We start from the raw sequence: 25,658 nt of genomic DNA on the forward strand, positions 1-25,658 counted from the left end.
TTAGTGATGCTAAGCACCTTTTCATATACCTCTTGGTCATTCATATGTATTCCTTTGAGAAATGTCTATTCAGGTCCTTTGTCCATTTTTAAACTGAGTTATTTGTTTGTTTGCTATAAGTTGTATGAGTTCCTTATATATTTTGGATAGCAACCCCTTATCAGATACATGGTTTGCAAGTATTTTCTCCCCTTCCATAGGCTGCCTTTTCATTCTGTCGACTGTTTCCTTTGCTGTTCAGCAGATGTTGCCTTTTCTCACAGAGGTATTAAGGAATAAAGGGATGTGTAGTATAATCAACTTAGACTTTTAAAAAGTGTCCAATCAAAAATATTGAATGATCTAGTCCAGTAATTCTCAAAGTTTGGTCTGTAGATACTTGCGGGTTCTCATGACGCTGTCAGGGTGTCCACAAAGTCAGAACTATTTTTGTAATAATGTTGAGATTATTTGCCTTTCTTACTAGGTTGACATTTGCAGTGATAGTGCAAAGCAGTGTGTGTGTGTTGGAGGGGGGAACTGCTGGTTCCTCAGCACAATTTAAGGCAGTGGCACCAAACTGTATTTTTCATCATCACGCACTCGCGATAAAAAAGATAAAAAATGAACTTACAGTAAAAAAAAACAACAAAAGGTAAACCTTAATGAAATAGTAAAAAAAAAAAAGAGTTAATTTTATTAAATTTTGAGACCAAGTATAAGTCGTTTTAACATTCCGTGTGATGGGAAGGGGGAAGCATGCACTTTTGTTCCATTCTGAAATATAACGGCTGTCTTTGGGGAAAGCTCTTGTGTGATTATTTGAGTTCTGAGCTGAACCGGCTACTTTTTTCACAGAGCACCATTTTTAATTGAAAGAATGACTGGAAAACTATGGTTGTTCAGACTTGGATATTCCGCAGACATTTCTCAAAAGTAAACCAAGTGATTTTGCCCCTTTGAGAAAAACAACTGACAGTAATTATTGCCAATGATAACATTCTAGCTTTCAAATGAAAATTAGAATTGTGGAAAGCTTATATTCATCATCATGAGCTTGACAGGTCTCCAATAATTAAAGACTTCTCTGATGGTGATATTAAATGTGATTTTTAAAATATCGTCTATAATGAAATGGTATCAACATTTGAAAGATCTGCATAACTTTGTGAACTAATATTTTCAAATGACCAATGCATGGGTAAAAGATTCATTTAAAGTACAAGGACCAATGGATTTTAATGTAACAGAGTAAGAAACATTTATTGATATGGTTTCAGATTCCATATTGCAACTGATCTTTAAGAAACTACCCCTTACCAAGTTTTTGTGACACATCAAAGAAGAATATCCACAATTATATAAAAAGTCTCTTAAACTGTTCCTAGCTTTTCCAATTATAAATCTGCAGGAGGCCAGATTTTCCTCATAAACTCAATTGAACTTGCCTATGAGAGCAGAGATTATTTTATATTTATCTTCTTTTTCTTCTTCTAGAACCTTGCACGTAAATGTTAAATTAAATGAAGTTGCTTCGGTACTGAAGAAAATTAGCTATCTTTTCTGGCCTGATTAAGGCTGGGGAAAATGTGTGAAACACGTCCAGTCGTGACTTTAAGGTCAAGAAAGGCTCACCAAATCCAGTAATACTCAGAGTATTCTGGAACAGTCTTTAATAAGTTGGTATGGTTACTTGAGGATCAATAAAGGGAAGAACTATTCCATATTGTAGGTAATAAACTTGGCCCCTTATTACGTTTAAGAAAAGATACAGGCAGAAAGCATAAAGGAATTTGAAGATGATTTAGAGAAATATATATATTTAAAGGAGGTCTAAATTCCTACTCGGAGAAGATTTTAAAAATTACTAATAATTTGTATCTACTTATGTGCTCCTCCCCCATGGTCTCCCTGATCAGCCCCTCAGAGGTAACTACTGTCCTGACTTTGATATTTCCATTTTCATGCCTTTTTAAAAAGGTTTATCATATGTTTGTGTGAATGCCTAAACAGTATATTCCTTTGTTTTACTTGTTTTTAAACTTTGTATAAAGGGAGTCACACTATATGTTATCTTCTGGGACTTACTTTTTTCACTCACTGATGCGTTTCTGATATTCTTTTATGTTGCTGAATTTTAACTATAGTTCATTTCATTCGTTTTTACTGTTGCTTAGTATTCCATTCTGTGAAAAATAGCACAATTTATCTATTTTTCTGTTGGTGGACAACTGAATTGACTCCAAGTTTTGCTTTTACAAGTAGTGTTATTACGAATATTATTATACCTGTCTTCTGATACACAGATACTAAAACTTCTCTTGGGTATATACATCCAGGCATAGAATTCTGGATAAAAAGGTATGCATATATTCGACTTTACAAGATAATGGATGTACTTACTATCTAACGTTTATTTCAGAGAAAATATTCAGCATAGCTGCATTGGGACCTCTGCGAGTTACAGAATCCTAAACTACACAGGTCGCAAACCAAATCCAGCACAATTCCTCCTTCCCACCTCCTCGCTGACCTCCCCAGGCTAGACAGACTGATGGAGACAAGTAAAAGCTCCTCCTCCCCTGTCTTTCTCTCTCTCTCATTCTTTCAGCTCTGTTCTTGCCTTCCTCATCCCTAATGGTAGGAGATCCTCCTCCTGAAGCTTCCAAGTCCTTGACCTAGGCTGGGTCTCCTGGGCAGAGTCTGGAGATTTTGCTGATGCCAGACATGCCACTCATCCTTTAAGGTCCAGCTTAATTCCCATCTTCTTCTAGATGCCTTCCCCTATTATGCTGACCCAACTCAATTTAACTAAACAAAATTTACTGAGATCTTAAATATGTCTCATTAAACTAGACACCAATGAGCCAATGTGGAACAAAGAGCTCACTCTTTAGTGAACAGAAATAACATACTATTAGCTGAAATCAACTCCATGTAGAATGGTTATAACATAGTATCTTTGGAGGTACATCCAGCCTGGTCCATTGGCAACTGAGCTTCCATTTTTTCAAATCCACCAAAGTCATGACATATCTCTGGTCATCATTTCTTTCAACTCACGTTCATACAGTTGTCAATCAGTCCTCTCAGGCTGCAGTGATATTTATGGACTTTTACCAATTCCCAATTGCCTCCTGATCCTTCACCTGGAAGGTGTTAGGAATCACAACAAAACTTGATTTTAGAGGATGCCAAGAACCACCATAAAACTCGAATTTAAACATCCAGCATGATTTTATTCCTTTGTTTCTTTGTGGCATGTCTAGAATGATCACGTATACATCTTTTGTAAATCTTTGTGGGTCACAGCTATGCACAGAATAAACAGCACAAAGAAAGAGTACAGTGGATAACATCATGCCACATGATTTAGGATAACATGGTAGAATGCTCATTGGCTGAGCTCATTATAAAATGGTGTACTAACTCATTGATCAAAGGTTACTGTACAGTCTGTCAGGCTACCTTTCGTTGGTTGAGAATGTACAATAGCAGTCCAAATATAGAAAAAAAGTATTATTTTGGTACCAAAATAGATTTATATATGTTTTTTAAGAAAAATATTTCAGAGACAAATGAATTAAAGCAAATAATTGCTACTCTGACAATGTTATGCTCGATCACATGTTTCTGAGGGTAGTAGGACCTGTGGGAAGTTGCTTTAATTGTTAATTGTTTTAAGGGTAGGAGTATTACTGTTCCTACATCCCAAAGTCTAAACCCTCTATAAACAGAAACACTGTCTTATGAGTACAATTAATATAGAATAAACTTGGGCGTGTATCAGAGGTCAGCAAAATATCAGCAAGTATATTTGCTGAATAAAGCTGAGAGGGGAGAGTAAGCAGAAGAGGCAAAGGCCCACCCCAAAGTCCAACACCAAGCTCTCACAAGGCTGGGGGTTCTCAACCTCAGGACCATCAATATTTTGGACCAGATAATCTTTTGTTGTTGGGGGCTGTTCTGGGTATTATAGGATGTTTAGCTGCATCCCTGGCTTCTACTCACTAGATGCCGGTAGCACTCTGCCCCCAAGTGTGACAACCAAAAATGTCTCCAGACATTGCCAAATGTCCCCTGGCTGGGGGGTGGGGGGAACTGCCCCCATTTGAGACTGCTGCATTAAATCCATCTCACTGCTTCTGTTTCAATCACCAGATTCTAGTCTGGGCAAAGGAAGGCAATTCCTGGTCTAGAGAAGGCAGGATTATGTTGTCATGTTAAGAGAGAATACATAGGAGCTGGCCCCGTGGCTGAGTGGTTAAGTTCGTGCGCTCCGCTGCAGGTGGCCCAGTGTTTCGTTAGTTCGAATCCTGGGCACTGACATGGCACTGCTCATCAAGCCGCGCTGAGGCAGCGTCTCACATGCCACAACTAGAAGGACCCACAATGAAGAATATACAACTATGTACTGGGGGGCTTTGGGGAGAAAAAGGGAAAAATAAAATCTTAAAAAAAAAAGAGAGAGAATACATAATTATGGCTAAACTCCAGTTATCACTTTGTACAAATTTATTTATACTCACCTATTTCTGTAACTCTAACAAAACACTGGGCAACTTGTAAAACGATTTATGCACATGTATAGGACAGAAAGAGGAAAAATAGAAAGAGTTGGATTTATTGGGGGTAGTTGGGTAATACTGCAGGCGAATTGTTTACTCATATTTGGCAGGACCCTTTGTGGTCTCAAGCTTCAGGTGGAAAGACAAGTTCCTCAACTCCATGACCAGGTGACCGAGGAGAGCTCTCATATCTTGCAGTTGTTTGAGAAGAGCGCCCATTTGGTGATACAGATGGGGGTCTGGTACCTGCAGAGGAGGGGAGAAGCCTGGATCCTCAGAAGAAGGGGTGGACAGTGGAGGCACAGGCTTAGGGGGCTCTTTAGGAGTAGTTTCTGGAGCAGCTGATTTCTGAGAAGCTGAATTCAAGGTGGGGGATGCAGCAGAGCTGGAGGGACCTGGATCACGGGATAGGAGGCACATACAAGAGTGAAGTCTGACTCTGGCCCTACCTTCTTATTCCTGGTCAATCTTTCTTGTTCTCTGAAAGTGGCTGTGTGGCCCAATGGCAGCAGAGACTTGAGAATTCTAGTGTCCCTCCTGGTCCAAATTTAAATCTCAAGCTTGGCTACCTTAGCTTGAAAATCTTCAATGATGAGACTTCATCATTAGAGCACTGTGGATATTAGCTAGCTTCTCTTCTATCAAGGCAGAATCTAATTCCCAGCACATGGATGTGGTAGCTGGTCCTAGGTCCCCCTCTTTATGGTATATGACATTAGTGTAATTCCTCATCCTTGTGCCAGCCTTCAGCATTTTGAAGACACTCTCTGCTGGCCCCTTAAGTCACCTCTTCTTCAGGATGAGCATCTCCCATCCCTTCCATGATTTTTCTTATGACATGGTTTCGAGCCCCTTCGTTACCCTGGACACCTCCTCTGGGTATATTTTAAGTCAAATGCAGCCTTCTTAACGAGGGCTCCCAGAATTGAACATAAACTCTGGACTACTTCAACCTCATTCTAGACACTATATTCCTACAAATGCCCAGAGTTCATGTAGGGACTGTAAGGTCTGTGGGGCAGCAGCTGGAGAGCTGGCTCGGGTCTTGTTTTGGTGAAATATGCACCGTGGTCTGAAGGAGGCGTTCCCTATCTGTGCTCTCTTCCATAACCAGAGACCGTGATTTACGGTTCCTGCCTCTTCTGTGTTCTTTCTTAAGCTGCTCACACCCAACCCCAGCTCATGGGCACATTCGTCCTATCCCCTACTTTTCACACACACCAACAGATGCATACATGCTTACTCACCCTGCACCCTGATCTCCAGCTTGGAGCTCTGTTTCCAAACTTGCTTGTCCTCGGTGGCCGCTTCACACCAGTAGGACCCAGAGTGTGCCTCTGAAGCTTTGAGGATCTGGAATTCTGAGGAGAGGCCCGTGCTGCGCACTGTCTTGCCATCCTTGTAGAAGGAGAAGAGGAGGCGAGTGGCTGACCTCTGCAGGGGCAGCTTTGTCTGACAGCTCAGGGTCACTGGGCCTCCCTCTTTGGGCTTAGCTGAGGGAGTGGCTCTGAGAACTGGTGCTGGAAACAGTTCTGGAGAGACAGGTGGGAAAGAAGAGCTCAGCCATCTGGCATTCAGGGCACCCATGACAGGCAATGAACTCTAGTCACACTTTCCTTCCCGTTTCCTTCCCCTATTTCCACCAGGAATGAGCTCTCTTAGAAAAGTTCCATTTGAATCTTTCAAGTCCTCTCTCTTCTCAAGTAGACAGGACTAGAAAAGATCCAGAGATGGGTAAATCTGACAATAGCCCAGATGTCTAATCAGCGAACATTGGGAAGCATAGATCTGTAGGATAGAGTGGTAGAAAACATGCTGAACTTGGAGGAGGGCTGAATGACTTGAAAAGCAATGATGAGGGGCCGGCCCAGTGGCATAGTGGTTAAGTTCACATGTTCCACTTTGGTGGCCTGGAGTTCGTGGGTTCAGATCCCAGATGCGGGCCTACACACTGCTCATCAAGCCATGCTGTGGTGGCATCCCACATACAAAATAGTGGAAGATTGGCACAGACATTAGCTCAGGGCTAGTCTTCCTCACCAAAAAAAACAAAAAAAAAGAAGAAGAAAGAAAGAAAGAAGGAAAAACAATGCTGAGATGCTTCCTCTCCTAAAGCCCAACTTGGGCATTTGCCAGCAAAATGCCTCTTAGGCCTTCAGTGATCTTGCCATCTCCAGTGAAAGACATTCTTGGTCCCTCTGTCTCTCCCCACCTGCATCTGCCACAACAACGCTCCCTCTAGCTCTCACCTTGAACTGTGATGGTCACAGAAGATGCTGTTTCTGGGCGACCAGGACCAGGACTCCTGAAGATGCCACTGCAGTGATAGTGCCCACTGTCTGCCTCTTTCGCCACGGCGATGGAGAATTCTCTGTTAGGTCCAGGGGGACCCAGGGCTGAGCCATCTCGGTAGAAGGTGACCTGGGCCAGTGGCCAGTCTTGCCAGGCTTGGCAGCGCAGAACTAATGGATCTCCTTCAAATATGGGCTTGGCTGGACTTTGGAGGATGAGCCAGTCTGTGGCCCAAAGAAAGAGCTGAGTGTGACCCATTGCCTTCCTTGGGAGTTCCCCCAGTACTGCCCTTAGCACACACCCCTAAACTTTCTCTGTGGGTCCAGGTAACTCTCACTCCTTGTTGGGAATGTGGAACAACTTCTCTAGGGCCCGGGACTGAGGGCACCCTAGCTTCTGTGGGCTGAATATGGGGAAGAAGATATCTCATACTATGGCCAGCTTCCTGGGGGCACCTTCCCAAGTGAGCTATGGGGCTGAAAGGAGAGGTTTGGGAAATGGGAGAAAGAGCAGGCCTGCACTGGTCAGTCCTTCCCAGGACCTCACCGTAGGACACAATCAGATGGAAGGGTTGACTGAAAGTGTAGCCCTTGAGCTGGAAGTCAGCTTCCCTCTGGCCTCTCAAGTCTTCATCAATGTGGCAGATGCCATCCTGGGTGCTGACAGGTCTTTCACATTGTAATGTCTCAAATCTGGCAGCTGAGGAGGGCATGGTCCGAGAAGAACCAGAAAATGATGCTGTGACTTAGAGAAAGAGGACAGGAGATTGCCCTTCACAAGTGTTCCTCCTTCTCCTGGGGGAATCATCCTTTTTAGGGTGAGATTAAGAAGACACCAAAACCTGTTTTCCAAGAGACTCTTATGGGTCTCTCATAGGGATACTTTGGACTTGATTCATTGGCTTCCAGGTTCTTGGACTGTGGTTTGGGGAAGAGGGAAGGGATAGAATGGCAGAATGGTGAACTCACCAGCATGACATCCAGCTGCTGGTGCAGAAAACCAGAGGCCAAAGACAACGATGACCCCAGAGCAGGCAGATACAGGACAGGAGGGAAAGGAAGATGATCAGATTCTAACATTCATTGGGCGTTTACCATGTGCCAGACACTTTCACACATTATCTTATTTAATCTTCACAAAATTTCTAGGTATGTGATTTCACCCCCATTTTATAAATCTTAAAGAAACAGGGTTAGAAAAGTCAATTAACTTACCCAAAGTTTAAAATAGAGTAGAGAATGAAGCAAGAAAGTCAGGTATGTCTGAGTCCAAAATCAGTGTTCTTTTTACTTCACTGTTCACGCATGATCTACTTCGGTCCTCAGACCTTCCTTGGGGGCTTTCTTCCATATTTTCATTTTCCCAAAATTCACTTGGCTCTTCATCCTTGAATATATTATCTACCAAATAGCTTTCAGTACCTAGCTGTGTCTCTCCTCCTTCCTGGATCTCCCTCTCAGGTCTTCATTGTTCAACCATCTCTACCTTGATGTCTTCTGTCCTTTGAACTTTCCTTGGCAACTTTAGAGCCCTTTCTATGTCCTTCTCTCTGTCCCTGACCCTCTATTCCCAGTCTGTACTGGTAACTACGGAACAATTCTTTCTTTACTTCTGACTTGAAGCAGAGTTATGATTTTCTCACCACATCTCCTCAACCTATCTGTTAGCTCCATGATGACCCAGGCGAAGTAAATTACATTTCTCCTATCTCCATGACTGCTTCACATCCCTCTTAATCCCTGTCTCCCTCTTCCAGGACCATGGCCATTCACGTATACTCTTTCCTTCACTCTGTCCTTTCCTGTCCCACTTGCCTTTGTTCCCTTCCAATCTCAATGACCCACTGCCCTTCTTTCACCTGTGTAACTTCTCTTAGTGAGGCCCCTCTCTACTTCCTAATTCTCATTATATCAGAATCAGGTGCTTTCTTTAGATCCTGTCTCAACTCCCTTCACCACTCTGCTACCCCTTTTCAGTTCCTCCCCTGTCACTCATCTGGACTCAGCCTCCTCTCCTTTTTTTAAAATAAAATCTTCTTGGGCTATCGGGCACTTTCACTCAATAAACCATGTGGTAAGCATTATTATTCTTGTTTTATGACTAGGAAAACCGAATTCATAGATGTAAAAAGTGACTTTTCCAAAGTTTTATAGAGCTAGTAAATAAAAGAAGAGGGGCTTGAACCAGAGTGCCTGAGTCCATGTCTGGAGTTCTTGTCACAATACCATTACTGTATCTTAATACAGTCACCCTGTCCTGTTTCTATGAGTTCAATAAAACAGTTCAATGAAATTATTGTGTAGGGACACTGCAGGTGCTGAGAATTCAAAGACTAATAAGATAAGGTTAAAAAACAAAAACAAAAAGGCATTGTCCCTGTCTACAAATAACTCTCAGTTTAGTGGATGACAGCATATGAAGAGATTATTTCAGCATGAGGAGGAAAGTAATAAGAAAGAGGTATCACAAGCAGCCGTAGGAGGGGAGAGGAAGTTTCAAGGAAGATTTCCTGATGAAGATGCCACCTAAGCTGAGTATTTAGGGATGCCACAAGTTTGTAAATGAGAGGGGAGTAGGGGGCCATGAGGAGAGCTCCTTTCAGGCAGAGGTAGCAGTATGAGCAAAGCTTTGGAGACAGGTGAGAGCCTGGTGTGTGAATGTATGAATATAAGCATGTTGGGATTTATTAGCACATAAATTACATGGCTCGAAGGGTGAGAGCAGAGGCTGAAGAGGCTAAATAAGGGCCAGATTATAGTGGGCCTTGTGTGCCATGATAAGGAGCTTGGCCTGGCAGACTTGAATTTTACAAATTACTCTGGCCGCAGAGTGCAGAATTCATTTCAAGGACATAAGGCTGAGACAGGGAGATTAGCTAGAAAATTATTGGTCTAGCCCAAGTCAGAAATGATGAAGGCTTTCCTAGGATACCATTAGCTATGTTTCAAGGAAGGGACTGGCTCAAAGAACAATTCAGAAAGTATATTTTGCCAAACTTGCTGATTGGCAATATGCAGAAGATGGAGAGAGAGAGGTCTAAGTTGTCTCCCAAGTTTTTGGCCTGGATGTCTGGGTGGATGCCATTAACTGAGATCAGAAATAGTGAAAGATGAAATTAGGAGAGGTAGATGCCAAGAAAACAGATGAGTTCAGCACTGGTCATATTGTGCTAAGATACCTGTGAAACATGTAGGTAGATATGTCTTGTGCAAAGCTTGGTATTTGAATGTGAAACTTAAGAGCATAATTAGGGTTTGAGACATGATTTAGGACTCTTAATTATACAGTGGTAGTGTTAAAATTATACAGACAAATAAGCTCACTAAGGCAATTGTATAAAGAAAGAAGAGTAGGGAAACAAGGATGCAATTGTAGAAAACACCAGTCTGTAAGGGGAAGAGAAGAGAAGCCACCGAAAGGACAAAGGCAGGTAGATAGAATACAAGGAGAAAATGGCATATGGAAGCCAGGATAGAGAATGCTAAGAAAGAATAAGTGATTAACAGTGCCCAATCCAGCAGAGAAGTCCAGCAGTTGAGAATTAAAGAATGTGCAATGGCCCAGTCAATATAGAGGTCATTGCACCCTGGGCAAAACTGATTCCAGTAGAAGCCAGGGTGTAAGCATTGAGGAGTGAGTGAAAAGTGAGGAAGTGAAGATAGAAAGTACAGACTTCTCTTTCCAGAAATTTATCTGAGAAAAGGGAGAAAGGAGTTGAGATTGTAGCTAAAGAGACGACATCATAGTCAAGGGGACTTTTAGGATGGAAAGTCTTAAAGATTTTTATATCCAGAAGGAGCCATTCAATCCTGCACACCAAACTTCCTAATATCTATCGTTCATATCCCACCTGAACACTGCTTCTCCAGAGGGCCGAAGTTAGTCTGCATTTCTTTCCTTTGGGTCCTTTCCCCAAAGTCAGGCATATCTCCATTTCCACACAACCAAACATTTTACTTACCCAGTAGTATCTGGGCTGCCCAGAGCATAGTAAGAGAAAAGTAGAAGGCACCAGCCATGAGGACACAGCTCAGCTTCGTGGTGACTGTGTTCAGGTCTCCTGCAGCATCTAACACACTGATTTTCTTCAACACGAAACCTCTCAAATTAGAAAAGAGGAAGTAAATCTAACTGTCTCATCTCTTTGCATCTGGGGCTTATTTTCAACTTTGTGGCTGACTTTTATCATTCAGATTGGCCAGGTTGGTTCCAGCATCTTCTGCATCCTTAGGGTTGTGGATGGAATGATAGTACTCTCAATTGTTCAAGAATTCCCCCACAGAGCTCAGAGACCTTTCAAAGCATGTAATTGTCTGATAGCTCACTGGCCTTCATGAACCCACTGGGAAAGTTCAGTGCAACAATCATCCATTTCACTGGTGAAACAACTGGGGACAAGAGGCAGGAAATTGCTTGAAGGCTACATGGAAAATCACTGGGAGAGCAATGACGAGAATTCAAGTGTCCTGCCTTATCCTGAGGCAAGCCTTGCATGTTTCTTGTGACAAGACTGGATCAAGACATAAAGGGGAAGAAGATGGGTAATGGGACCAATCAGCTATTATATTAGTCCTTTGTAGGCTCCTACCACCCAAAGCCCACACAAATTTGTACACAAATTTCTCTAGACTCACATCTCAGCTCTCTGTTTCTGCAGCATGACTAAGGCTATTCAGTCTCAGTGGAAATTTGAGTACAAGGCAAAGAGAGTCCCCGGGGAAAGAGCAGAGGAAAAAGGAAAATCAATTTCCAGAGGCCCCAGCAGTAAGCCCAGGACTCATGGCCGAAGCTCAAGCCACTGATCCTGAGGAAATTAGATACAAGAGGCATTCGATAGCTTGAGAAACCTGAGGAGACTCATGAATAGGGGCAATATGGAGGCTACAGCATGTCTCTTCACTCCAGTTGGCCTTATGGGACCCATTGTCCCTTCCTCTAAATATCTGCTGTTTGATTGAAGCATCCTCAGTGGCAGGGCCCATGCTTCTTTTCACAGGGACCACACTCCTCCCCCCTCCCCATCATAATACCCACCAGGCCCTCAGTTAATTATCTGAAGATGAAATGAGCCATCAAAAATGGGGGAAGGCAGTTCTGCTTGAAGGCAGAGGCAGGGCCAGCATGACCCTTCAGCTGTGCAAAAACCACAGATCAGAGCAGGCTTATTAGCAACATGAGCATGAGAGAGCGGATATTTCTCAATCTAAAATAAGCATTCAGAATAAATTTTCCATTATCTGAGAGGCATATGTTTTGTGTGCAGGTGGCCCCAAGGAATCCAGGGGGGTTGAATATGGTCGTGGGGGAGGCAGGAAGCCGTGCAGTTGATGTGATATAAAAGACCAAGCAGCCCCAGAAGAGGAAGAAAAGTCTAGGCCAGCCCTAATGAAAATTAAGAAAATGAATTATTTTTACATGGACCTCTCCCCCTAACACACCCTAAAAGAGAACATCAGGATTAGACAAGTTTTTAAGAGGCTTCTAAACTAACCACAAAAACTTTTCCCTTCTCATGCCACCCCTTCTTAACTGCCCTTACAGGCTTGTCATCCCAGGATAGAGACCCTCGTCTATACCATCTGCATCAACTTTCGCAAGACCCCACTCTCAATATGGAAAGCAAGAAGGCCTCTGAAGGTCTGGGGTGAAGCTATCATATTCTTTACCCTTAAATTCCTACTAAGCTTCTGGAAAGTTTTACTCATTTGAAGCCTGATCAATAAATGACAGTTTCACTGGAGAAAAAGCAACATTGGGCCTGCTATGTGCTTATGGAGACTGAGATTCAGTCCATCAAGTTAGTTCCACCATCAAGATCATCCCAGAATTCTCACAGAGATGGGCAGGTCCCTGCGCTCATCCCATCCCAACACCAATTAGGCCTGTGATGTCAACCCCAGCTGCTCCTGGCTTGTCACTAGTGAGCTGATGCTTATTTTTTCTTTATTTTTAATTGAGTAGATAAAAAATATTTATTAAAAAGGCAAATGTATAAAGAATAATGATGCAACGTGCACTTTTGTACCCTCACCCAGTTGAAGAAATAGACTCTTACCATTCTCCTTGAAGTGCCACGTGGGTTCCTTCTTATTACATCCTCTTCCTTCTCTATGATAATCAACTGCAATCCTGCTCTTGTATTTATCACTCCCTTTATTTTATAGTTGTAATAATTTTCTGCTTTTGAACTTTTAATAAATGAAATCATATTGTATTTATTGTTCTGAGAGTTGCTTTCATTTTTTTTTTCCTGTGAATTTCTTTTATTAGCCTTACGCTGGGCTTGGGCAGCAGGTTCTTAACTGCTTATCTGCCCCCCTTCAAGTCAAATGTGTGTGCATGTGTGTATGTGTGTGTGTCTGTACGTGTTTCATGTTTAAAGACTATTTTTAAAGAGTAGTTGAGGTGAAGGCACAGAGAGTTGTCATATGCCTCCTGCTCTCACACATGCATAGCCTCCCCCATTATCAACATCCCCCACCAGAGCGGCACATTTGTTACAATTGATGAACCTACATTGACACATCATTATCACCCAAAGTTCATAGTTTACTCTAGGGTTCACTCTTGGTGTTGTACATTCTGTGGATTTGGACAAATGCATAGTGACCTGTATCATACATTTTCATTTCCTTAAAAACCCTCTCGGCTCTGTCTATTCACCCCAACCCCTGGCAACGACAGATATTTTTATTGTCTTCATAGTTTTGCCTTTTCCAGAATGTCATATAGTTGGAATCATACAGTGTGTAGCCTTTTCAGACTGGCTGCTTCCACTTAGCAATAGGTATTTAGGGTTTACCCATGTCTTTTCATGGCTTGATAGCTCATTTCTTTTTAGCCCTGAATAATACTCCATTGTATAGATGTACCACAGTTTATTTAGCCATTCACCTACTGAAGGATATCTTGGTTGCTTCTAAGTTTTGGCAAGTATTGATAAAGCCGCTATAAACATCGTATGCAGGATTTTGTGTGGACGTAGTTTTCAACTCCTTTAGGCAAACACTAAGGAGTGCATTTGCTAGATGGTATGGTAAGAGTATGTTTAGCTTTGTAAGAAACCACCAAACTGTATTCCAAAGTGGCTGTACCATTTTTCATTCCCACCTGCAATAAATGAGGTTCTTGTCACTCCATATCCTCGTCAGCATTTGGTGTTTTCAGTGTTCCAGATTTTGACCGTTTTAATAGGTGTTTAGTGGTAGATTTGCATTTTTTTCCCCAAACGTAACAGTATGTTCCTGAGATTCAACCAAATCTTCTTTGTAGTTATAGTTGACTAATTTTCACTATGGTGAAGTATTCCATCATGTGATTATGCCAAATTATTCTACTGAAAATGGAGCTGTGAGTTATTTTCAGGTTTTTACTATTAAAAATTGTGCTTCTATACTCTTACATAACTTGTAGGTATAAGAGTTTCTCTAAGATACATATATGAATGAAATTTTCTTATTGACTTTTAGGGGTCTTTTTTACATTCTAAACAAATTCTTTGGCAATTATACGTGTTGCAAATATATTTCAATCTGTGGCTTGTCTTTTCACTTTATATGATTTTTAAGTTCACTTTTTGAGATATAATGACATACATAAAGTGCACATATTTATTTATTTTTTTATTTTTTATTTTTTTGAAGAGGATTAGCCCTGAGCCAACATCTGCTGCCAATTCTCCTCTTTTTGCTGAAGAAGACTGGCCCTGAGCTAACATCTGTGCCCATCTTCCTCTACTTTATATGTGGGATGCCTACCACAGCATGGCATGCCAAGCGGTGCCATGTCCGCACCTGGGATCCGAACCGGTGAACCCTGGGCCTCTGAAGCTGAATGTGCACACTTAACCGCTGAGCCACTGGGCCAGCCCCAAGTACACATATTTAAATTGTAAAATTTGATGAATTTTGACAAAAGTATGCACTCATGAAGCCATAACCACAGTCAAGATAATAAATAGATGAATCACTCTTGAAAATTTAATTGTGCCCCTTTGTAATCCTTTCTTCCCCAACCACCTTCCATAGGCAATCACAAATTTGTTTCATGTCACTATCATTTAGATCACATTTTCTAAAACCTTATGTAAATAGAATCATGCAGCATATTCTCTTTTTCATCTGGCTTCTCTTGTTCAGCACAGTTATTTTCAGGTTCGTCCGCGTTGTATCCACCAATAGTTCTTTCTGTTCTGTTGCAGAGTAGTAATCCACTGTGTGGCTATAACACACGTTGTTTCTCCATTCACTGTTGGTTGACCTTTGGGTTGGTTCCAGTTATGACTACCACAAATAAAACTACGATGAACATTCTTGTACAAGTTGTTGTGTGGATATATGCTTTCATTTCTTTTTATTTAATTATTTATATTGAGATATGATTGACATATAACATTTTATTAGTTTCAAGTGTGCTACATAATGATTCACTATTTTTATATATTGCAGAACGATCACCACAATATCTAATGAACATCCATCACTACACGTAGTTACAAATTTTTTTTCTTGTGATGAGAACTTTTAAGACCTACTCTCTCAGCAACTTTCAAACATACAATACAGTATTATGAACTACAGTCACCATGGGGTACATTACATCCCCAGGACTTATTGGCTTTCATTTTTCTTGAGTGCCTAGGAGTGGACTGGCTGGATCGTATAGTTATAGGTATTTAAGTTTTTTATTTTTATTTTTGAAAATGTAGGGGCCAGCCCGGTGGCATAGTGGTTAAGTTCGCATACTCAACCTTAGCGGTATGGGCTTCACCGGTTCGGATCCTGGACGTGGACCTACACACCACTCATCAAGCTATGCTGTGGCAGCGTCCCACACAGAAGAGCTAGAAGGACTTACATCTAGAATATACAGCTATGTACGGGGGCTTTGGGGAGAAAAAAAAAGAAGAAGATTGGCAACAGATGTTAGCTCAGGGCCAATCTTCCTCGCCAAAATAAAAGGGACTTAAAAAAAAATGATAGCCGCTCTATATTAAAAAAATAAACAAAGTTTATTTACTTATGTGAGTACGTAGGGGTGTGTGTGTATTTTTATAAGTTTTTATTGTAGCAAAATACACATAACGTAAAATTTACCATCTTAAACATTTTTAAGTGTACACTTCAGTGGTATTAAAAGCATTCATAATGTTGTGCAACCATCACAACCACCCATCCCTGTAACTTTTCATTTTATAAAACTGAAACTCTATACCCATTAAACAATAACTCCTCATCCCCGCCCCCAGTAGAGTGGCAACCACCATTCTACTTTCTGCCTCTATAATTTCAACTGCTCTAAGTACTTCATGTAAGTAGAATCACACAGTATCTGGCTTTTTTGTGACTGGCTTATTTCACTTAGTATAATGTCCTTAAGATTTATCCATGTTGTAGCATATATTAGAATTTACTTAGTTTTTAAGGTTGAGTAATAAATATTCCATTGTGTGTGCATGTGTGTATATATTATACCCCACATTTTGCTTATCCGTTGATAGACAATTGGGCTGCTTCCACAAGGTAGCTATTGCGAATAATGTTGCTAAGTATACGTGTGTACAAATATCTCTTCAAGATTTTCCTTTCAATTCTTTTGGGTATATATCCAGAAGTGGAATTTCTAGATCGTATGGTAATTTTATTTTTAACTTTTTGAGAAGTCACCATACTATTTTCCACAGTGGCTGCACCATTTTACATTTCCACCAACAGTGCACAGGGGTTCCAATTTCTCCACATATTTACCAACACTTGTTATTTTGTGTTTTTGATAGTAGCCATGCTAATGGATGTGAGGTGGTTTCATTGTAGTTTTGATTTGCATTTCCCTAATAATTAGTGATGTTGAGCATCTTTTCATGTGCTTATTGGCCATTTGTTTATCTTCTTTAGAGAAATGTCTGTTCAAGTCCTTTGCCCATTTTTGAATTCAATTGGTTTTTGGTTGTTGAGTTTTATGAGTTCTCTATATATTCTGGATTTTATTTTATTTTATTTTTTTGCTGAGGAAGATTCACCCTGAGATAACATCTGTTGCCAATCTTCCTCTATTTTGTGTGAGCCACTGCCACAGCATGGCCATTGATAGATGAGTGGTGTGGGTCTGTGCCTGGGAACCAAACCTAGGCTGCCAAAGCAGAGTGCGCCAAACTTAACAACTAAGCCACTGGGGCTGGCCCTATATTCTGGATTTTAATCCCTTATCAGATTTATGATTTGCAAATATTTTTACTCATTCCATAGGATGTCTTTTTATTATGTTGATATTGTCTTTTGATGCACAAAATTTTTAAATTTTCATGAAGTTCACTTTGTCTGCCTTTTTCTTTTGTCACCTGTGCCTATGGTGTCATATTCAAGAAATCATTCCCAAATCCAATGCCATGAAACTTTTGCCCTACGTTTTCTTCTAAGATTTTAATACTTTTAGGTCTAATATGTTTAAATTTTTAGGACACTGCCAAACTGTCTTTTCAAAGTTGTTGAACCATTTTACAATCCTCCTAGCAGCATATGAGAGTTCCAGTTACCAGACATCCTCTCCAACACTTGGTATAGACAGTCTTTTTACTTTAAGCTCTTCAAATAGATGTGTCATGGTATCTCATTATTGTTTTAATTTGCGTTTCTCTAGTGACTAATGATATGGAGCGTCTTTTCATGTATTTATTTAGTAATTGTATATATACTTCGATGAAGTATCAATTCAAATCTTTTGCCTATACTTAAAAATTGAATTGTTTTCTTATTAGAGGACTGTAAGAGTTTTTTGTTTGTTTGTTTTTATTCCAGATTCATGCCCTTTGTCAGGTATATGTTTTGCAAATATTTTCTCCCAATCTGTGGCTTGTCTTTTTATTTTCTTATCATTGTCTTTTGAAAAGCAAACATTTAAAATTTTTTTGAAGACTAATTTATTAGTTTTTTCTCTTATAGATCCTTTTTTAATCCTATTTAAGAGATCTCTGCCAAACCTAAGGTCACTAAGATTTTCTGCTGTTTTCTCCTGGAAGTTGTATTGGCTTAGCTCTTACATTTAGATCTATGATCGATTTTAAGTAAATTTTTATACATGGTATGACTTAAAGGTCAAGGTTTAATTTTTACACATGGCTGTCAATTGTTCTAGCACCATTTGTTGGAAAGATTACGCTTTCTTCATTGAATTGCCTTGACATCTCTATCAAAAAGAAATGGGCCATATGTATGTGATCCTATGTCTGGACTCTCTTCAACTTTGTCCTTCTTTTCAAAATTTCAAAAACTATTTCACCTAAGTTTTGCATTTCCATGCAAATATTTTTATACTTACACAAATTATTGAAACAGCATGTCAATTTCCCCAAAAAAACCTACTGGGACTTTGATTAGGACTACATTGATTCTACAGATCAATTTGGAGAAACTTGACGTCTTAACAATATCAAGTCTTCTGATTCACGAGCAACCTATCTCTCAACTTAAGTTTTCCTGAATTTCTCTCAGCAGTTTTCGTATATATATCTTGTACACTTTAGCCAAATTTATCCCTAAGTGTTATATTCTTGATGCTGTTTTAAATAATTATTAAAAAGTAAATTTGTGATTACTCATTGTTGGCATATAGAAATACAACTGAGTTTTGTATACTGACTTTGTAACCTTGCTGAACTCACTTATTAGCTATATGAGTTTTTTTAAACATAGATTCATTGGGATTTTCTATAGGGACCATCAAGTCGTTTTGAAATGGCGACAATTTCCAATCTGTACATTTTTAATTTTATTATTTATTGCCTTATTGCACTGGTGAGGACTTCCACCACTATGCTGAATAAAAGTGCTGAGAGCAGACATCATCTTGTTTCCAATCTTAGGGAGAAAGCATGCAGTCTTTCTCCGTTAATGAGATTGGATGCAGGTTTTTTGTATATGCCCTCTGTGAGGTTAAAGAAGTTTCCTTCTATTCCTAGTTCTTTTTCAAAATCATTAATGGGTGTTGGATCTCATCAAATGCCTTTTCTGCATCTATCGAAATGATCCTATGTTTTTTCTTTCTTACTCTGCTAATAAGGTGAATCACATTCCTTGGTTTTCCAATATAAAACCAACCTTGCATTGGTCAAGAGGTATTATCCTTTTTTATACTGTTGAATTTGTTTTCAAAATTTTTGTATCTGCGTTCATAAGAGATATGGTGTCTAGGTTTCTTTTCTTGTAATGTCTTTGCTTGGATGTCTAAACTGGGAAGTGGTCTTGCCTCTTATTTTCTGGAAGACTTTGTGTAGAATTAGTATTATTTAGTCCCTACATGTCTGTTATAATTCACCAGTGAAGCCGTCTGAGTCTCGAGTCTTCTTAGTGGCAAAGCGTGATAACAAATTCAGTTTCTTTAACAGATATAGATAAAGGGCTTTCAAGGTTATCTATTTCTCCTTGAATACACTTGGGTAGTTTCTGTCTATCAAGGAATTTGTCCATTTTGTCTAAGTTGTCAAATTTATCGGCATAAAGTTTTTCAAAATATTTATTATCTTTTTTACTGTCTACAGCAGCACTGCAGCTATTGAGTGCTTATATGGCTAGTTGCAAATCTATAGTATCTATGATGATGCCAATTGTCCCATTCCTAAGATTTGAAAATGTACTGCAGTACCCAGTTATTCCTCATATCTTGACTTGGCTTACTTGTGTATTTCTTCCAAGAGAATGAAGGAAGGAAGAGGGAGGGGAGGAGGAAGGAGGGGAGGGACGGAGGCAGGGGCAGGAAAAGAAAGAATACACTCAGGTATAGTTTCAGGCTGCTCAGGTAGAAGCTAGAAGTCTCCAGACAAGCCAGACATGAACTGACATGCCCCTCTCTGGATGCCTGTTTCACCCACAGTGAAAGTTTTAGAACACACATCCAGAAAGTATGCACAAAGATGCTCTGAGTCTCTCATGCACCAGACCTCTCATTCTATCGTTTCTTTTCCAGGTGGTGGCTCCCAGTTCCTAAAGAAAGCCAATCTCTTACTCCTAGGACACTAGAAGTATGAGAAACTCATCCTGGTGCCAGATGGGCTTCATTTTCATAAAGAAAACTCACATATTCCTGGAGGATAGTGCCCTAAGCTGTTCCTTCAACCTGATTGCTGGCAGCAAATAAAAGAATTAAGGATATTTCATAGAGGATAGTGCCCTGGGCTCTTTCTTCTTGAGAAATTGAAACTGCTTGAGTTTCTTTGGCCACAGAGGATTCAGTAAGTAAAACAGAGTTATTCTAAACTGGCAAGAGGCACATCACAGAGGCAGGCAGGCTCCTGCTGGGGCCCAAAATGATGGTCTATCTCCTGTCTCTTTGCTGCTTTATTTGGGCCTATCAGCACAGAGCACAGCCTTCAGCTCTCATCCTCTCTGTGGATTTGTTGCTGTAATTTGTCAATTAATTGAAGTAAATCTCTGAATTTCTTTGCTGAAGACTATTTAGCAAAGAAACCATAGTCTTCTTTCCCCCAACATACATGACTGAGAAAATGAAAGCATCAATAAGTGCTTCTTATTGACAGAACAATTTTACAAGTATTTATTCTGTGAAGGAATACAGAGATGTCAATTACGATATTATTGCCCAGGCAACAAATTATGAAATAAGATAACCAAATAGAATTATGGGTTTCTTTTTGAAGGTAATTTCCATAGTACATGGCAAGTTTTTAAGAAGTTCTTCTACAAGTCCCCCTTAGTCAAATTTTACTTCCAAGAACAGATTGATATGGACAGAACAAGTTGGTAAACAATTATGAATAGTCACACAAGTCTCTATTTTGCTCGGGAAAGCAATATTGATATTCTTACAAAAGTCCTTAATTTAACACCTCATCAAATTGGATTCTTTGAGCCAGCATTGTGGTGAAGAAGGATAATGCTCCCTCTGTTGATTCAGGTGAGAGGGTACATCTCTTTCATCTCTTTCCAAGACTCCTTTTATTAGTTATGAAGGCTTGCATTTTAAGGTTAGAGCCTGCAGTTTTATTGGTTAGCACTGTAAGCAAAAAGAAGGCCTGTAAAACTCTGTTTTACTGGTAGAAATGATGTAAAAATGAGTAGGATTTTACTTAAGAATAATAATGAAAGGCTCATAGAGTGTCAAGCTTCCAAATGTTATTTACAGTGATACATGCTAATTGTAGAAAACATGGAAAAAAGAAATAAAGAATTAAAAATCATCCATAGGGGGCTGGCCCCGTGGCCGAGTGGTTAAGTTCGCATGCTCCGCTGCAGGCGGTCCAGTGTTTCGTTGGTTCGAATCCTGGGCGCGGACATGGCACTGCTCATCAAACCACGCTGAGGCAGCGTCCCACATACCACAACTAGAAGGACCCACAACGAAGAATATACAACTATGTACTGGAGGGGCTTTGGGGAGAAAAAGGAAAAAATAAAATCTTTAAAAAAAAAAATCATCCATAAATCTTCCACCCAGAGATTTTTCCTATTGAAAGTTTGGCTTATTTTCTTCTTGGATATTTTTCCCCCAACAAGCTCAGGGGGAAATATAGACTATAATTAATTCTATGTGTTGAGAAAAAATACAAGTTTAAATGTGTATATTAAAAACATAAAGTTCCAGATATCTTCTGGGAATGTGGAGTAGAGGCAATTTTCCATATTCCTTCTGTTAAGTACAACTAAAACTTCTGGACATTATATACAAAAATAAGACTCTTAAAAAATGTAGAGAGGGGCCAGCGCCATGGCCAAGTGGTTAAGTTCACATGCTCCACTTCAGCAGCCCAGGGTTTCACCAGTTTGGATCCTGGGCACAGATATGGCACTGCTCCTCAGGCCATGCTGAGGCGGCGTCCCACATAGCACAACCAGAGGGACCTACAACTAGAATATACAACTATGTACAAGGGACCTTTGGGGAGAAGAAGAAGAAAAAGAAGAAGAAGAAGAAGAAGAAGAAGAAGATTGGCAACAGATGTTAGTTCAGGTGCCAATCTTTAAAAAGAAAAAAATTTAGAGAAGAAGGCAGACCAACTAGTGACCTTGGGACCCAGTGAACAACACGATGGCAAATTCCTTGAGTATTCTTTTTGCTTTATACATCCCAGACTTGGAGCTGAAAAAGCCAGCAACCCAAAAGTGTCAATGGCACAGATAAAAATAAAAAGCACCAGTAAAATCCTGCACTCTCTAGCCAAAGGTCTAGGAAAAGGACAGCCTAGCATGACTGAAAACATTCAGACAATAAGTGCTCTACTCCAGCAATATCACAGGAAAAACTTGCTCCTCCAGCACCCATAAAAGCCTCGGATAAAGAAGACTTTAGAGCAGAGAAAATTACCACAGACAGAGAGGGACACTATATAATAATAAAAAGATCAATCCTCTAAAAGACATCCTATATGTATATGTAACAAACAACAGAGTTGCAAAATATGTGAAGCAAAAATGGAAAGGAGAAGATGACAAACCCACAATTATAGTTGGAGGTTCAACACCCCTCTCTCAATAACTGACAAATCAACTAGACAGAAAATCAAGAAGAATATAGAAAAACTCAACACCGTCAGCCGACAGGATCTAATCAATATACAGATTACTCCACCCAATAGCAGTGTTGGGTCTAATCAATAACAGAACACACATTCTTTTCAAGTGTCCATGGAATATGTAGTAAAATAGTCCACACCTGGGATCAAAAAGAAACCTCAACAAATTTTTAAAAATTGAAATCAAACACAGGTGTGTTTTCCAGCCACAATGGAATCAAATTAGAAGTGAATCAAAGAAAGAGAACAGGAAAATCTCTAAACACTTGAAAATTAAACAATATACTTCCAAATAATCACGGGTCAAAGAGGAAGTCTCACAAGAAATTAAAAAATACACTGAACTGAATGAAAATCAAGATACAACATATCAAAATTTGGGACACAGTTACAGCAGTGCTGAGAGGGAAATTTATAGCACTAACTGCATTTATTAGAAAAAGAAAAATCTCAGATCAATAATCTAAGCTCCCACCTCAGGAACCTATAAAAAGAAGAGCAAAATAAATCCAAAGCAAGCCAAAGGAAGGAAATAACAAAGAGAAGAGCAGAAAACAAATGAAATTGAAAGTAGGAAAACAACAGAGAAAAATCAATGAAATAAAAAAGAGAAAATTGATCTTTATTGAAAAGATTGATGAAACTGACAAACCTCCAGCAAGACTGACAAAGAAAAAAAAAGGTAGAAGACGTAAGTTACCAATATTTGGATGAAATAGGATATCATTATAGAATCTGCAGATATCAAAAGGAGAATAAGGGAATACCACAAATAATTTTATACACACAAATTCAAGAACTTAGATAAAATGGACCAAATCCTTGAAAAGTAAAAACTATAACAATTCACCCAAAATGAAACAGATAATTGAATAGTCCTATAATGACAAAGAAAATGGAATTCATAATCTTAAAACTCCCCCAAAAGATATCTCCAGGAACAGATGGTTTCACTGGAGAATTCTGTCAAATTTTAAAGAAGAATTAACACCAACCCTACAAATCTCTTCCAGAATACAGAATAAAAAGAAACACATCCCAGTTCATTTTAGAAAGTTAGTATTACCCTGATACTAAAGCCAGACAAAGAGTAATACACATTATTTTCAAGAGCCCATGGAACATATACCAAGATAGACAGCATCCTAGGCCAAAAACAAATACAGGTTTAACACACGCAAACAGAGAATTACCGACTAATATCTCTCATGAATATAAATGCAAAAAATCCTTAACAAAATACAGCAAATAGAATTTAGCAACACATTAAAAGAATTATACACCATGACCAAATGGGATTTATTCCTGGGATGAAAGGATGGTTCAATATTTTAAAATTATTCATCGTCATTCACCATGTTAACAAGCTAAAGAAGAAAAATCACTTGATCAAGTTTATCAAGGCAAAAAAGCAATTGACAAAATCAACATTTATTCATGATAAAAAGTCTCAAAAAAAAAAGGAATACAAAGGAACTTCCTCAACTTGATAAAAAGCATGTACAAAAGACCTACAGCTAACATCATGCTTAACAGTGAAAAATTGCATGCTTTCCTCCTAAGATGGGAAACCAGGGAGAGATGTCTGCTCTCACCACTCTTATTCAACATAATTCTGGAAGTTCTAGCCAGTGGAACAAAGCAAGAAAATAAAATAAAAGGCTTTCAGATTAGGAAAAGAGAAACAAAAATATCCCTGCTTGTACATGATATGATCATCTACATAGAAAATCTCAAGAATCTATAAAAAAACTCCTAAACAACCCAATCAAAACATGGACAGGGGACATGAACAGACATTTCTCCAAAGAAGATATACGGATGGCCAATAGACACATGAAAAGATGCTCACCATCACTAATCATCAGGGAAATGAAAATCAAAACTACCCTAAGATATCATCTTACACCTGTTAGAATGGCAAAAATAAACAAAACAAAAAGTGACAAATGTTGGAGAGGTTGTGGAGAAAAAGGAACCCTCATACACTGTTGGTAGGAATACAAACTGGTGCAGCCACTATGGAAAACAGTATGGAGATTTCTCAAAAAATTAAAAATAGAAATACCTTATGACCCAGCATCCCACTACTGGGTATCTATCCAAAGAACTTGAAATCAGCAATTCCAAAAGTCCCATGCACCCCTATGTTCATTGCAGCATTACTTACAATAGCCAAGTTGTGGAAGCAACCTAAATGCCCATCAACTGATGATTGGATGAAGAAGATATGGTATATATATACAATGGAATACTCCTCAGCCAGAAAAAAGACAAAATCGTCCCATTCACAACAACATGGATGGACCTTGAAGGTATTATGTTAAGTGAAATAAGCCAGACAGAGAAAGACGAACTCTGTATGACTCAACTCATAGGTGGAAGTTAAACATAGAGACAAAGAGAACTGATTGGTGGTTACCAGGGGAAAGGGGGGGTGGGGGGAGGGCACAAAGGGTGAAGTGGTGCACCTACAACATGACTAATAATAATGTACAACTGAAACTTCACAAGGTTGTAAACTATCATAATCTTAATAAAAAGTTAAAAAAAAAAACTCCTAGAAACAATAAGTGAGTATCCAGCAAAGTTGCAGGATAAAGATAAACATACAAATTTCAATTGTATTTCCATATATTTAGCAATGAACACATTGACTCTGAAATCAAACACGCAATACCATTTATCTTCACTAAAAAGAAACAAAAGGTGTAAATCTAACAAAACATTTACAAGATTTGTATGATGAAAACTACCTAACAATGATGAAAGGAATTTTAAAAATCTAAATAAATGGAGAGATATACCAAGTTCATGGATTAGAAAACTCAACATAGTAAAGAATTCATTTCTCCTCAAACTAATATACAGGTTTAACACAATTCTTGTCAAAAACCTAGCAAGATGTTTTTTGTAGATATAAACAAAATTATTCTACAATGTATATGGAAGACAAGGGAACTAGAATAGCTAAGAGAATTTTGGAAAAGAAGAATAAAGTGGGAGGAATCAATCTACTCTATTTCAAAACTTACTACATAGCTGCAGTACCCAAGACTATATGGTATTGGCAGACAGATAGACACACAGACTAATGGAATGGAACAGAGAACCAGAAATACCAGACCCACACAAATATGCCCACTTGATTTTTGACAGGGGTGAAAAAGTAATTCAACTTGAAGAAAGACAGACTTGTTAACAAATAGTTGCTGAAGCAATTGGCCATCCACAGGAAAAAAAAATGAACCTCAACCCAAATCTCACACCTCATAAAAAATGAACTCAAAATGGATCAT

The 25,658-nt window shown here is 39.3% G+C and overlaps 1 protein-coding gene across 6 annotated transcripts; it reads right to left on the bottom strand.

The window, feature by feature from the left end:
- Positions 1-4,471: 4,471 nt before the first annotated feature.
- Positions 4,472-11,063, bottom strand: FCRLA (Fc receptor like A). Of its 6 annotated transcripts, none has more exons than XM_046683278.1 (6): positions 10,801-11,063; positions 7,808-7,822; positions 7,386-7,538; positions 6,797-7,063; positions 5,795-6,079; positions 4,472-4,942 (listed from the first exon to the last, which is right to left on the bottom strand). In XM_046683278.1, exons 1-6 carry the CDS (start codon positions 10,856-10,858, stop codon positions 4,641-4,643), a joined length of 1,080 nt encoding a protein of 359 aa, XP_046539234.1. In that variant the 5' UTR covers positions 10,859-11,063; the 3' UTR covers positions 4,472-4,640. The 6 variants fall into 6 exon arrangements, with proteins under 6 accessions (XP_046539234.1, XP_046539232.1, XP_046539233.1 ...); XM_046683276.1 differs by having other exon boundaries at positions 7,386-7,583; XM_046683277.1 differs by having other exon boundaries at positions 7,808-7,825.
- Between the last annotated feature and the right edge of the window lie 14,595 nt (positions 11,064-25,658).

The sequence above is a fragment of the Equus quagga genome, chromosome 13 (genome assembly GCF_021613505.1).
Source record: "Equus quagga isolate Etosha38 chromosome 13, UCLA_HA_Equagga_1.0, whole genome shotgun sequence".
Taxonomy (NCBI): Eukaryota; Metazoa; Chordata; class Mammalia; order Perissodactyla; family Equidae; genus Equus; species Equus quagga.

Coding starts and splice junctions, on each gene's coding strand:
- FCRLA (XM_046683275.1), bottom strand. CDS start 10,858: ATGGCTGGTGCCTTCTACTTTTCTCTTACTATGCTCTGGGCAGCCCAG. Junction 7,064..7,385: donor CCATCTGATTGTGTCCTACG/GTGAGGTCCTGG, acceptor TTTGGGCCACAG/ACTGGCTCATCCTCCAAAGT. Junction 4,943..5,794: donor GCTGGAGATCAGGGTGCAGG/GTGAGTAAGCAT, acceptor CCCGTGATCCAG/GTCCCTCCAGCTCTGCTGCA.